The following is a 15,252-nucleotide window of genomic DNA, read 5'->3' as shown; positions in this document are numbered from 1 at the left end:
GATTTTTTTTTTAACACAGTGAGTGGTAGGTGCATGGAATGTATTCCCAGGAGTGGTGGTAGAGGCAGGTACATTAAAGACATTTAAGAGACTCTTTGATGGGCATATGGATGAAAGAAAAATTGAGAGTTATGCAGAAGGGTTAGATTGATCTTCAGGTAGGTTAAATGGTAGGCACAATGTATTGGGCCAAAGGGCCTGTACTGTACTGTACTGTTCCATGTTCTGTATCCAAAAAAGGACACCGACATCTTGAAGGAGGAAGAGAAAATCACTGAGGTACTGTCCATTCTCCAGGAAAGTCATAACTATTAAACCATTTTTCTTGATGGAAAAATTACATTTGCAACTATTCTCAACAATCTTATAAAATTGTGAATCATTCCACGCCCCGATGGATAGGCCACCTCTAAAAAGGTCAAAGAATAAGTTTTCCTCACCCACAGCCTTAAATGATAGTTTTGTCAAGTAGCGTGTGGGGAAAGTGCAGAGACGAGTGGGAATCAGTCCTTGCAAATAGAAATATGCGGAGGAGTCTGCTTTGTGAGCTGTTCTAAGACTGAATGTTGAAGGCAAAATTAAACTTAGTGCACTTCAGAGCAGTGCACACATCCTAAAGTAGACTTGACAAAATATAAGTACAGTAAAACTCTTTTCAAAAAGGGCTTTAAACTTTCATGGTTTTCACTTTCTGCATTATAGAGACGCTTTGACAGAAGGATATTATTTGACAAATTTTGCCTTCTAACAATTTTTGTTTTCAGTCAGTAAAAATATAAGCACTAGAAGTGTATTCAGTGGAAAGTTTGAAGAAACATAAAAACTCTTGGAATAATGAGCACAATGGTATCAATAGAGGGAGATAGAAATGAGAGGATGCTATGAGAGGCAGTTCAGAGCAAAAGGGAGGGAAATATTGTCTTATGGACAATCAAGCTGTCATGAGAGCAAGTATTGGCAAAGCTTCTGTAATCAAGGCTTTTATTTTGCGAATGAATGTCCTTTTTCATTAGTGCCAAGAAATCCGATTTATTTTCTGAAATTAGAAATAAAACTGCTATTATTGTTTATTGGTTTAATTTATTCTTCCAACCTTTGTGCTTGTTCACACAAGAGGTAAGCAAGCTTCCTAATGAATAGGCTCAGCTTGTTATCAGCATACCCTGGTGCTATGTGAAGATTAGAGGAATCAGATGAATTAATTGCTGATGATCTGCTTTGCACAAATAAAAGGAGCGAATTAAAAATATGTTAATTTGCCAGCTCCATATATCAGAGCCAAAAACGCAGCCTTCTCTGGCTAATTGTGCAAAGCAGCTGGAAAAAGCGATGCATTGTGTTGTTGGAATGCTTATGCTCTGTAAATTATGCCTGTGTTTACAATCGCTCCCTGCAAAATGCTGACATTGAATGCACCTGTGACAGTTGTCACCCATAGCTGTCACTGGTAATGAATTTCCCAATTTACTTAGCTGCTTCTCACCCCTCAGTAGCATGCGTGTCACCAGCTGGGGGGGGAGAAAAGGAGGTGAGTGACAGACAGGAAGCACAAACAAGTATGTCAAGAGTTCCCCAGATTTATTTCCTTTCAGGACCTGTGTGGAAAATATTTAAGAGTCAGAAATGCCTGGCATATTTTGGCCAAGCACAGGGAAATGAGAATGGAGTTGGTTGGGGCCGGCAGATTTCTTTGTGTGTCCCACAGAATGAAGGGAAACTCTGCAACTGTGCGTGTGTACAGTGGCATTCCATTACCCCTCTGCCTATTTCAGAGATATTTCTGTGGGTTTCACATTTCACTTTGTTTTGTTTTAGCATGGCCTTTTTTTCTTCTTTCTTTTTGTTACATTGCTCCCTTCTTTTTCTCCTCATCTTTTTCTTTTCCATTTCATTTCATATTCACTTTCCTTTCAATTTTTCTACTTTCATAGCCTGCCTTTCATTCTTCTGCTTTCTCCTCCTTTACCTTCTTTCCATTTCTCCTCTGCTGATTCTCCCTCCTTTTTTGTTTTACTACCATCCATCCTCCTCCCTGTGTCTCAGTTCCTTTTTCCCCAGCCTCCAACCTTTGTCCATTTCTCTTTCATCCTCCTGCACTAATTGCAGGGGATGATGTCCATTGTCTGATGTGTAACGACTTTGTAAGCCTAGTTATAAAGAGGAGCTTTTCCCTTTATAATGTCAGTTCTTGGCTTGAGCCGTTCAGCGGCAATGTGCAATTTTGTACTTTATTTGCCATTTTGCACGTCAACACAATCTTCAACATGTCAAATTAAATGAACATTTCTGCTCAGAGCTGATTTATATTCAAATTTGTTTTGTCACTCTACGGACTGTAATGGCTTAGTTATTTCCAGATTAGCTCTCTGTCATATCGCAGCCTACGTAATTGGAAGGGAAAGGCCAGCGTTAATTATGATCCTGGATGCATCCATCATTGTTTGAAGCACACAGTCCCTGTGACTGGGGGCAACTCATGTGAGTGAGTGACTGACTAACTGACAGAAACCACTGTCCAGGATTCCCTTCCTCTTTAATGTTCCAGTGGGAAGGGTTGAGGCCACAATTTAGATGCAACTTGTTGCTCAGTCCTTTCTACTTGGATAAACTGTAAGATTTTCAATCAGGCGATTCTGCTGTTTGAGTTTGAAAATTAGTCAAAATATCTAACAACAATGCCTTGAAAAAAGCAGCAAAATATGAGGTGCAAAATACCATGTTGGTACCATTGGAAAGCAGCTTGCAGATTTTCTTTAATCTTGACAGTTTTTGTTCTGCCTTATTTTGATGAATCATGGTATAATTCTGGTAAATTGGCTTATCATTATTACACGTACTAAGGTGCAGTGGAAGGACTAGATTTATCTTAGTTAAAAGTTTGGCACAACATCATGGGCTGAAGAGCTGGTACTGTGCTGTAATGTTCTTTGTTTTATCTTTTCATCACATCTGCACATTGAGGCACTACAAGAGAAAACAATAGCAGAATGCAGAGTAAAGTGTTACAGTTGCAGAATAAAGTGTTATAGGTACTGAAAAAGTGCAATGCAAGCAGACAATAAGGTGCGAGGCCAAAACAAGATTGATTGAGGGGGTCAAAAGTCTATCTTATTATAGTAAAGGATCATTCATAGTCTTATAACAGCACGATAAAAGCTGTCCTCAAGCCTGCATCTTTCTCCCTCTCTCTCACTCCCTTTGTTCACCTCCACCTTCCCCTCCCCTCTCTCTTGCCCCCCTCTCTTCTCCCCCCCTCTTCTCCCCCTCTCTCTCCCCCTCTCCTTTCCCTCTCCCCATCTCCCCTCTTTCCTCTCTCCCCTTTCCCCCTCCCCATCCCCCCTCTTGCCCCTCACCATACCCCTCTCTCCCCCTCCCTCTCTCCCTTTCCCCTCCTCCCTCCCTCCCTCTCCCCTCTCCCACTCTTCTCTCTCTCTGCTCCCCCTCCCCCTCTCCTCACCCCCTTTCCCCCCCTTACCTCCCTTTTCCTCACCCCACTTTTCCCTCATCTCTCTTTCCTCTCTCCCCCTTTCCTCTCACCCTCTCTTCCACATGAGATTCATAATCCTGCGTCTCATGTTCCTCTGAGTTGATTCAAGGACTGAACAAGCTATTACCTTCATAATGGGGGTGAAAGATTGTGAAGGGCCACCAATTCAAGATGTTGACATTTTGAAATAAAAATAGTAAATGCTGGAAATACTCAGCAGGCCAGGCAGCTCCTGTGAAGAGTGAAACAGTTAAACATCGCAGGTCTGCGACCTTTCAACAGAACTGAGAAAGAGAATCAGAACTAGAACAAGGATACTTTCTCTGATAGAGTAAGATCACCAGGGTGAATGTGGCTGTTAGAAGCATGGTCGTCTTCTTGGTGTTGTATGTTGCTAACAACTGGGCTCTGGTGCATGCTGGCCAGACAAATGTAGAGAGAAGAAACTGAGCCAAAATCGCTGATGGGTGACTGGCAGATATGCTTCAAAATGTGGCTTTCATGAACATTGGATACAATAGAATCTTTTAAGAACCTCTTAGATAGGTACATAGAGCTTAGAAAAATAGAGAGCTATGTGCTAGGGAAATTCTAGGCAGTTTCTAGGGTAGGTTACATGGTCGGCACAATATTGGCGGCTAAAGAACCAGTAATATGCTGTAGATTTCTATGTTCTATGTTCAAACTTCCTTGTACAAGATCCATCCTGGTACTAGGAAGGGTAAAAGCTTAAGGTTCATTCTCTGAAGGCAAGCCTGGCCCTTTTGTAGGGAGGTCTTTGTGTGCAGTAGGTGGAGATGCAATGCATTTTAACAATGATGCTCGGTTCTCTGTAAGGCGAGCAAAATGAACCACATGCATTCCATGGCAAAGGGACAGGTAAATGGAGCTGCAGTATTGTGAACAGTTTTTGTTTCTAGTTAAGAGGAAAAGTGTTATTACCAGAGTGGATGTGCTGAAAAAACAATTCCATTTGGAACAGGCTTCAGAGTCTAAGTAATCCAGTCTGTTCTTTCATTCTTTGAAACTATGGCATTAAAAATTTTGTCAACTTAGCACCATTATCTGACTGGTCATGAGGTATAACAGCAGACCATGATATTAATCTGAAAACAGTTTAAGACTATTGAATTAGCCTAACTCAGTTGAATGCAAGTTTCAAGATGGAGCATTCTGTATTCTGTTTCTGGTTTCATACCCAGTGTAATGGAAAGGCGGGATCAAGGAATGCAAGTGCATAGTTAACGGAAAGAGGTGTCGAGGGGCATTGGACACACTAGCCTTCATCAGTCAGGGCATTGAGTACTGGAGTTGGGAAGTTATTTTGCCATTATGTAAGACATTGGTGAGACCATTTTCTGGAGCAAACAGTTTTTGTCTCCTGTCAGAGGGAAGATGTTATTAAACTACGAAGAGTGCATAAGATATTTACCCAGATTTGAGGGGCTGAATTACAAGGAGAGGTGGTGTCCACCAGGAGTAGGACTAGAATCTATGAAATTGAGGAATAACTTAATACAGATAATAAGATCATAAGGTAGGCAAGATGAAGTCTTTTTCCCTGGGAGGATATGATAAAAACAAGAGGGAATAAATTTATGATCAGAGCCGGGAGATTTAATAGGAACATCAGAGGCAGCTTCTTCACACAAAGGGCAATGTGCATTTGAAATGATCTGTCTGAAATGATGGTTGAGGCAGCACATTAACAGCACCTAAAGGTCATCTAGGTGAGCACATTGGTAGGAGAGGGTTGTGGACTAAATGCTGATGAATGGGACTGGCTTGTGGGTCAACACAGTTGGCATGTTCGAGTTGAGCCAAAGGGCCTGTTGCCATGCGGTTCAACTCTATGACTATACTCTAATAAACTTTTTTTAGTATGGGTAACATAGGTAGTTGGGCTGGAGAGCAGCAGAGGGTCCCGTGTGTGTCAATATGAGAAAAAACTCTGCTATTGAAAGTGAACTGTTTAAGGACTGGCACGTGACCAAGTGACTGCCAACCATAGACGGAGTGCGTGCTGTCTGTAGGTGTGAGCTAGCAACTGGCCTCTGCGTCTCACTCTTTCATGCCACCAGTGGTTCACCTGGCTCACCTCTCGTATCCACGGGAATTCCCCATGGCAACTTCAGTGTCTGAGACCAGACTCCATGGTTATACTTTGTATCCAGTGGGGTGGGATGGGATGTGAGACCAGAGGCTTGTGCTATCATTCATTGCACAATTAATGAGCTGGATCACACTCAAGTCTGGCACACATATATAAAAGGAGCAGGTGTGGGACAGTTGGTCCCTCAAACCTGTTTTGCTATTCGGTAATTTCATGTTGATCCAGTCTTTTCCTCATCATTGCTTTTCCATATCTCTTAGCTCACATGTGGTTTAATACCTATTAATTTCTATCTGGAATCATTCAGTGACTCCATCTCCACATCCACCTGGGTTAGAGGATTTGCAGAGGTATCTTCTCTGAGGTTACAGTCCCTTTTCCTGCAACTGTTTCCCTGTTCCTCCAGGGGAAGCATTCTCTATCATCCAACCTGTCAACCCCTGTCAGAATCTCAGATAATCCAAGAACACCCATGGCCCTTGATTGTAACTCACCCAGCAGCGAAAATACCTTCATAATCATCCCTCCTTAAGATCAGAATCAGGTTGCTATCACTGACATATGTTGTGAAACTTGTTTTGCGGCAGCAGTACAGTGCAATACTTAAGAAGTAACTATAAATTACACTAAGAAATATACATAAAAGTAAGTAGTACACAAAGAGAGTAAAATAGTGAAGTGGTGTTCATGGACCATTCAGAAACCTAAGGCAGGGAGGAAGAAGCTTTTTCTAAAACAATGAGAGTGCATCTTCAGACTCCTGCACCTCCTCCCTGATGATAGTAATGAGAAGAGGGGATGTTTTGGATAATAACAGTCCCCATGATAGCTGCTGCCTTCTTGAAGTGCTGCTTTTTAAAGACTTCCTTGATGGTGGGGAGGTTCGTGCCCATGATGGAACAGGCTGAGTCTACAACCCTCTGTAGCTTTTTCAGTCCTCTGCATTGGAGCCTTCGTACCAACCGGCGATGCACCCACTCAGAATGGCCTCCGTGGTACATCTGTAGAATTTTGGTAACATACCGAATTTCCTCAGACTCCAAATGAAGCATAGCCACTGGCATGCCTTCTTCTTACAACTGCATCTATAGATCCTCTGAGATGTAGACATCCAGGATCTTGTAGCTGCTCACCCATTCCACTGCTGACCCCTCAGTGAGGACTGATGTGTGTTCTCCCACTTCTCCTTCCCCAAATCCACAATGAATTCCTCGGTCTTACTGATATGGAGTCCAAGTTTGTTGCGACTCCACTCAACAAGCCAGTCTAGATCTTACTTATTTGAATAAGTTCACTGCTCATTTTTTTCTAAACTCCATGGTATACAGACCCAAACTGACTAGCCTCTCGTTATAAGACAACCATCAGATCTCAGGATTAGCCTGGTGAATCTGCTTTGGACTATCTCCAATGCAACTACGTCCCTTTTTTAGGTAAAGGGACCAGAACTATGCACAATATTCCAGATCTGGCCCTACCAACACTCTACACAACTGTAACAAAACCATCCTATTCTTAAAGTGTAATGGCTTCAGAACAAAGAGCAAAATACTATTTGCCTTTTTAACCACTTGTTGGACCTGCCTGCTAACATGTGATGCATGCACTTGTACATCTAGATCCTTCTGAACTTCACTTGTTCACAGTTTCTCTCAATTTAGATAATTATCTGCCTTTTGATTCCTCTTACTAAAGTGTATGATCTCACACTTAAGCATGTTAAATTCTATATGCCAGGTTTCCACCCAGCCACTCAATTCATCTATGTCCCTTTGCAGAGTCCGATTCGCATCATGACCTTCCACCTGTATTCGTAACATAGACAAACTGGGAAACCTAACGTCTTGTTTCTCCCTCTGTGTTATAAATAAAACTGATTCTTGAGCAAGTGCCTGCTGGACTGGATTTCCCACTGCTTTACTGTTTGTTCTAATGGGCCAGGTGGGAAGCTTCACTCTGCATATCTGACAAAGGAATAAACAATTGCCTTATTGCTTTACAGAAGATTCTGGTGTGCGAGGGTGCAGAAGCCCCATTGTGTTTTAGATGGAATCACTATCCTTCCTCACCTTCAATTCTTTCTATGATTTTATTCATTACCTTCATGAGTAGTGTTTTCTGCTCGTACAATATCTTGCATATGCCTACAATCTGACATTTGCAGTACATGTACAATGTTCTATTGTTTGATCATACATTCAGTAAAGTTTTAGCATTGAAAGAGATTTTTTTTTGATTTCTCCTGAAAATGCCTCCCTCTTTCACAATTGCCAAACTGATTCTGTTCGTATATTGGGTATTTCCAGTGTAATTGTAGAGCTCCCCTCTCAAGCTAAAATTATAGTTTACCAAATGATGCCCTGAAACACCACTGTTCAGCAGAAGTACTTCTCCAATAGGACCAGCTAGCACCAGTTAATTCAAGCAAAAATTATTGTTGACATATCAGAGGATTTCATAATCGAAATTGGTCATCTACACAATGAGAATGAAGTTTGATTTTCATTGAATTTTGGGTGTGGTGGAGTGTAACATATCTTGCCAAATTTGCAGTGTTTTGGATGAGGAAACTGCAGGCAATCAGAAGAAATAGAGTTAACTGTTTGGGGCTATGCACTTGTGTTCCTTCAGGAGGTTGAACTGTGCCGCATCAACAGCCAGGATAAGTTGGGCCTAACAGTCTGCTACAGAACCGACGATGACGAAGACGATAGTGGGATCTATGTCAGTGAGGTAAGTTACTGTGGAAAGACACGAGCCAACAATGATCTTTAATGGCCCTGACTTGTGGATTGGCAGTGTGCCAAGGACTGTCACTTCTAATTGCTGTGGTAAATTGCATTGCCACAGTAATATGATTATTGCAGCCTGTTTTCCTTAAGCAAGTGTTTCAATAGCAGATCTTAATTACTGAGCATTGTCAGAGGGAAAAAGAATCACACGATAAAAATCTTATACAAAACTCTCTGAGTAACAACTGTGTTAGTCCAGGGCAATAATACAGTAAAATTGATTGAGGAAATATTATAGGCTGGACACAGTGTAATGAACAGGTATAGTATTAGATATGCCCAAGATTCTCAAGGTCGCCTTTTGTGATGCAGTCCTTCCACACTGATAAGCCACATCTATGTTGAGAAGTTACAGGGATCATACTGTCAAGGGCTTCCCTTTTTTGTTATGATTCTGAGATTAAAAGGAAGGTTCTCTTTCATTGCTTTCAGGCAGCAATAGAGATGCTCTTACCCTAAAGCAGGTCCTGAGATAGCACGAGTTATTTTGGTAAGGTTGTGAGATTGTGTGGATTGAAAGCATGAACCTATTTGACTGGTCCCTTGAAGAAAAGGAAGTCTCTTAATGTTGTGAAGGTAGAATTCAAAGATTACAGTCATTAGGAAACAAAACTGTGAAGAGTGTTTGGCAATAGGTTATCAAAAAGTAATCATAAATGAGATTAAAAAAAGGGTCTCCATTACAGAGTAGTAGCGGTTTAGGCAAGAATCCAACAGTAAAATGAGAGAAATGAATAGCTGAAGATAGCAATCATGCCAAAGGTGATGGATAGAGGTGTCCCTCAGTTACAGGGTCATCATTCAGCTCTGCACGATGTTGACTTTGATAGAGTATAATTTGTATTCCAAATTTGGCAGCAGACAATAACAAGAACTAGTATTAGACAGGAGCACCTATTAATCATGAATGCCACAGATCATCTGATCATCTAAACAATGGCCCCTTCTTAAAATTCCTATTTGTTGCTTATCTCATATGGCAGATTAAAAAAAGTATAAGTTTTCCTTCCCTCAATTCTGTGGAGTGTTTGGCTGCTGTGATTGAACATCAACAAATTTGAAATTGTCTGCTGCTGGTTGAGAAGTAGCAGCCACAGTAACTACAGCATAGTATAAATTGGGGGAATGCTTTGATTAAGCCTCTGTAGTCTCAGAGAACAAATTTTTTTATTAGTCTCCAACCCTGGGTTATAAATGCCAAAGTATGGAACTTAAATGGTATCTTTGGTGCTTGGTCCTTTCTCAATCAATAAGTGACATTTAGAAGCATGTTTAGACTGCAGGTCCTCCAGTGCTCAGCAACTTTTCTTTTTGAACAGCACTCACCTTTAAGATGTCTGCCATCAAACTGCTTTTCCAGTAGCTGAAGCCTGATCAGCTCAGCTAGCTGCAGATTTCATACAGTTTTGTTTTGAAGAAATGTTCTATTTCTGTGGATCTTGCCATAGTCATAACTGTGCACAAATACATAAAAATTTTGGGATAGTCCAGCATTATTCGGACTACGGGACCATGACCATCAGATTACAAAGGAAGACAGTGGCAGCTGAGATACCATTTCCTGTATTTTGTCTACCATTGGCCAATGCTAATTATCAACTGGCTATAAAAGCACAAGTGAACGGCCCGCATTACCTTCTGGGAACAGAAATCTCAAAAACTCCCTTCCTAACTCCCAAACCTGCCTCTTGTCAAATGTGGTTAACGCTGAAAAAATACCACAGGTACTGGAAACCTGAAGTAAAGTGGAAGCTGCTTGAAATACTCAGCAGTGTAGGGAAAGTATGTTTCTCATGTTGTTGATTGGGAAAAAATAGCAAGACTTAAGTCACAGAGAAAAGACATAGGAGTTGAAATGACATAAGTGGTTAGACTGCATTTGGAATATTACGTGCAGTTCTGGTCACCTTGCTATAGGAAGGATCTGATTAAGCTTGATAGGCTGCAGAAAGGATTCATTGCAACATTGTCTGGACTAGAGGGCTTGAATTATAAAGAGAGATTGTATAAACTGGGATTGTTTTCCTGCAGCAAAGGCAACAGAGGGTGATATTACATTAAAATTAAGGGGGAGATTGACAGAATAGATAGTCAGTCTATTTCTTTTTTCCTGTCCAGAGTAGGAGAATCTAAAATTAGAGAACATTTGTTTAAGGTGAGATGGGAAGAATTTCAATGGAGATCTTGAAGAGAAGAAAGTGGGGGAGCAATCTCTGAACTACCAGAAGAAGAGGGGGAAGAGCTCTGAATGTCAGGAATGAGAAATGCTGGTTGTTAGAGCACTGAGATTGTAGAACTCAGTGCTAAATCCAGAGGCTTTAAAGCCACAAGCTCGTGTTGGAATAGTGTAGGTGCCCAAAGAAAGAGTAGGATGAAGAAGTAAAGTGGCAAGAGCATTGCTGTGTAGTGAACGGAGGTGGTCTTCAATATGCTCGCTCAATCTGCATTTGGTTTCTCTAGCGTTAGGGAAAACCACGTCATGAGCACTGAATGTACGATGCTAGACTGGATGAAGTGCACGGGAACTGTTGCTTCACCCAGAAGAACTGTTTGGCTCCCTGGATAGTGAGATAAGAAGAGGTAAAAGGACTGGTGTTGCATGTGAGAAGGGGAGTGGGCACTGGTAGAGATGGAAGATTGAACCAGAGCGTCCAAGAGGGACCAGGCCTTCCGAACACAAGAGTATTAGAAGATATGTCCAGTTGTGGAATCAGGTCGGAGGTGTCTATGAATTTAGAAGTTGGTGAGCTGCAAGATGAGGCTGCTCTAGGAGGAAGGAGGGATCAGTGAAAGCAAAAGTGCAGGAATTGGAGATGAGATGTTTCCATTATGGTGAAGAGGACACCGGGGTTAGAGAACATGCAAGGCTCTAGTGCATAAACTATTATCATCAGAGCAAACTTGATGAGACTAGACTAACTGGGAAAATGAAATTGATTCCTTGAGATATAGTCAAGATATAGTGAAGTCGTCTGTGGACCTAAAGTGAACTTTTGCTATTCAACTAAATCATGGTTGATCAACACTGAATTCTATTTCTCTGCTTTTAACAATATATAGTTACTGAAGAATTTGATATCAGTCACCCAACAGCCTAACCTCGATCATTATTTTACCTTTGCAGGTTGACCCAAATAGTATTGCTGCCAAAGACGGGCGCATCAGGGAAGGAGATCGGATTGTACAGGTAAACATGGACAGACAGACACTCTTGCTGTGACCAGAGTAGAAGGCGTATTGCAACATGAACGAAACAGACCTTAGTTGTGCAGCTAACTCCAGAGGTGCACTTGGGAAATGAACTGAGGGGGAGGGGGATCTAATTCTTGTTGTGCACAGTACAGGTTGGGTGTGATGAATGCAGCCCCACAGCTGGGACCACACCATGCCTGGGCCAGTCACGTAGTATCATTGCCATGGCAACTCTCAGACTGGACCTTGCTGGATAGCATTCCAACTTGGCAGAAGCCAGGACGTAAAGAAATGGACTTTTCAAAGCAAACGTAAGTTATAGAAAAGGAAACTGCTTTGGTGCAGAGAAAACCACTGGCTTTCCATTCTCTATACAGCTCTTTGTTTGCATGCCAGCGTTAACTTGCTTGCCAAGCAATAGTTACACATAAGGAAATCTTTTTATAATGTCGGCAGAGTTTTTGAGCACTTCTTTCAGTTTTGTTTATGGCTGTTTTTTATCTCCACCATGGGTGTAACAGTGCAACCTAACCAGATGTTGCTGGCAAAGAGGGTTTATAATGGCATCCCACTGGGACTAGAATTGGGACCGTTCCTCTTTCTTTGATGTCTATTCATGAGCTAGAGTGGAGTATAAGGGGCATAATTTCAAAGTTTGCGGATGGTGTAAAATTTGGGAATGTGGAAATTCATAACAGACTTTGCTTGAAATATACCAGCGGGCAGCAAATGAGATCTCGTGCAGAGACGAGTGAAATCATTCATTTGTAAAGGAAGACTGAGGAAAATCACTTCAATCTAAACAATACAATTTTAAAGAGAGTACTAGTTATGTACATTCATACATAAAAATCTCTGGATCAGAAGAAGACAAGCTGAGAAAACTGTGGTGGGTGCTTGAACTTGCACCTGCATTACTGTGTTTAGGTAAAACACAGGCTACTTCATAGTTCAAGTGCTATCTGAATAATTTCATCCTAATCTTAAGTTAGGCATGTTGGGCTGCTTTGGTGTTTTATGGCCTGGTGTTTTTTGCATTGTCCCTGATGGCATCTCAAGAACATGGCGGCTGCTGCTGCTACTTTATTTGACCTAGCATTGCCTGCATCTCTACCAGCAACAGTCCTTGAATCAGAGAGGGCTGCTGGAAGGAAGCACTGTACTGCATTGAAAAGTATTTTGGAGTGAAAAGGAACGAAGAAAATGAAAATATTGCTGGCTTGGCAGTAAGGGCTCAGCCATAACTCCTGTGATGTTGTTTATCTGCCAATTAGTGAACTGGTCAAATCCTATTGGCTTTCTTGGAAGTATGAATGAAGCTGTTATTTCAGTTTCCTTTCAGTTTGATTGACCTTAAATTGCTTGCTGTCAGTACTCCAATTCAGACCAATGCCTCAGCCCATCAGCATTGTATCCGTTCTCCCATATTGGTCCAACAACAGCTTGACATTCATCCTCACTGTGTAACTTTGTCAATCCTTCCAATTTTGATGATTGTTGCTGTCCTCCAATCCCAGCTGAAGTATTGTCTATAGATTTAACCACCATTGTTGTCACAAATATTGAACCTATGACTGGATTGTTACCTCCTTCCTTCCCCATCACTTCCTGTATTTAAATTGACCCTATCTTTTAAAAAAGTTCCTTAGAACTTAATTTTTTGTTGAAGTTTTTGGTTTCCTGTCCTGATGTATGGCTCAGTGTTAAGCACCTTGGATTATTTTACATCTTTAACAACATTATATAAAACATGAAATCACTCTTGTTCATGGTGCTGGATTTTCTTGTAAGAATAGAATGGACACTTCAAGTGTGATAATGATTAGGCTGTCATGTTAGTTCTCAAGATGGGATGGTATGTTTTTAAAACTAGGATTACACAGTGATATTTTGTTTAAATTGCTGGTGTATTGGCCAGTACTTGCATCATGACTTGCAGCTCGAGTTGGGTGATTCAAGACTGTTGTCAAGTCTGACATGATCATCCAATCTCATTGGGAAACCGAGACCCGACTTTGACCTACTAATGTGATAAACTCCTTTCGTCTGCTCTTAGTAAAGGTCTTTAATCCCATGAAATTGGGTGAAGTTGCTCAGGTGTTTGGTAAGAGATGGCATCTTCACCCTCACATTGGTGCAGCAAATGATGTTCTCCTGAGCCTGCAAGTGTAAGGTTGCCGAGTGTATTTTTGACATGGCTTGTAATTGTGTCTACAATCCTGCAGAGGGAAAGTGCCCTGGGAATTCTGTTGTTATTCAGTTACTAACTCATTGGCCACAAGTGTTGGAATGGAAACTGCAGAGACAAACTAGCCTTATAAAAGGAATATTTTTTCTTTATTATTCCCATGGGTTGGAATTTTGCACATGGCACTTACCTCACTTTGACAAAGCATCGTGAGTCCATAAATCTCTTTTACTACTGGGTAAGTCGGCAATGTTTCCTGTCGAATAATGTAAAGGGCATGAGTTATCAAGACAATCTTCAGTCTGAGAAATGTCATGAGAAAGCCAAATGGCAAACTTGTGAAGTATACTCAATAAGCTGCTGATGTTCCTTTGTTACTTTTGACAAGAAGCTTTCATTGTTTGTTTATACAAACCACTCATACCATAATGTGTACACATACTGAAAACTATAATGCAGCTTCTTCAAGAAGAGGATTAAAAGTCTGTGCAGCTGAATACTTTGGAGAAGGTGAAGTTCATGAACTGCAATATTTGTTGTGGTGTTACCTCTTCATAACTGGGGGAAACACAAATATGACTTCCTTTAGTGCAGGTGTGCACTATGTGTTAACTAGGCACGAGATCTTATTGGAAACTGCAGTGACAGTTCCAAGAATGGAATAATGTGCAATCTTTAATAGATTTGTTCTGAGTGTGGGACAAGCCATTAAATCTGGAAGGCATTTGAAAACACTTGTGCCTGATGTTAATTGTACTGATAAGAGTTCTCTGAATTTTCTTTTGGGGCGAAAAGAAGGAAGGGAGCTCAGTCAGACACTCTGGTGTAATGACAGTATTACAAAAATACAGTGGACTATCAGTTACATTGGTGCCACTGGCACTCCAAAGAAAGGCAGTTTAATCAATTGTGATGCCCAAATCAGAACGCTCCTCCATATCTAATTATTTATTTGCAGCTCAATTGCATAACCTGCAGCCATGAGTAAGTAATAGCCATTGTCCATACCACTTTTAACCCTCGAAGAAGTGAATTTTAAATCCACCACCAACTTTCCAATTGATTTAAAGTGTTTTTTTCTGAAAGAGAAGTGTGGGTCTGTGAGGTGTTCCAAGGCAATGCAGCACTGTTTCTAATTGCATCCCCCACCAGTGTGGAGGTTGACTGATTCCAGCTCCAGCACTATTATCTCTGAGTGACACTTCCATTACTCTGAAGAGAAAAAAGATGGACGTCATCTGTCATCTACCAGGTAATTGTGTTCCTGGATGTATGTTGCTCAGGCACATGTTGGACATTTATGAACATTACGGCTTCCTGTTATGTCCAGCTTCCTTTGCCGATCGATAACAACTTCTGCAGTAAGCACATAATTGAGTGACAGCACTTACTGCTGTGATCCCCAAGTGGAGTCTTTTGTGTGAAAAACCATGTCAATTCTTAATACAAATGAGCTGTAATTTGCTTTTTACTACATTCA

At 41.2% G+C, this 15,252-nt stretch overlaps 1 protein-coding gene across 5 annotated transcripts in view; it reads left to right on the top strand.

Annotated features, from left to right (window-relative positions):
- LOC140202724 (PDZ domain-containing RING finger protein 4-like) overlaps window positions 1–15,252 on the top strand; it is a 475,245-nt gene that overhangs the window by 444,411 nt on the left and 15,582 nt on the right. For all 5 annotated transcript variants that reach the window (XM_072267955.1, XM_072267956.1, XM_072267957.1 and 2 more), the window contains 2 exons: window positions 8,232–8,333; window positions 11,517–11,579. In XM_072267955.1, coding sequence (XP_072124056.1) covers window positions 8,232–8,333; window positions 11,517–11,579 — 165 coding nt within the window. The remainder of the gene's footprint in view (window positions 1–8,231; window positions 8,334–11,516; window positions 11,580–15,252) is intronic.

The sequence above is a fragment of the Mobula birostris genome, chromosome 9 (assembly GCF_030028105.1).
Source record: "Mobula birostris isolate sMobBir1 chromosome 9, sMobBir1.hap1, whole genome shotgun sequence".
Classification (NCBI taxonomy): Eukaryota; Metazoa; Chordata; class Chondrichthyes; order Myliobatiformes; family Myliobatidae; genus Mobula; species Mobula birostris.
Note: the sequence above shows the minus strand (reverse complement) of the source record. Positions and strands in the feature narration are given on the sequence as shown.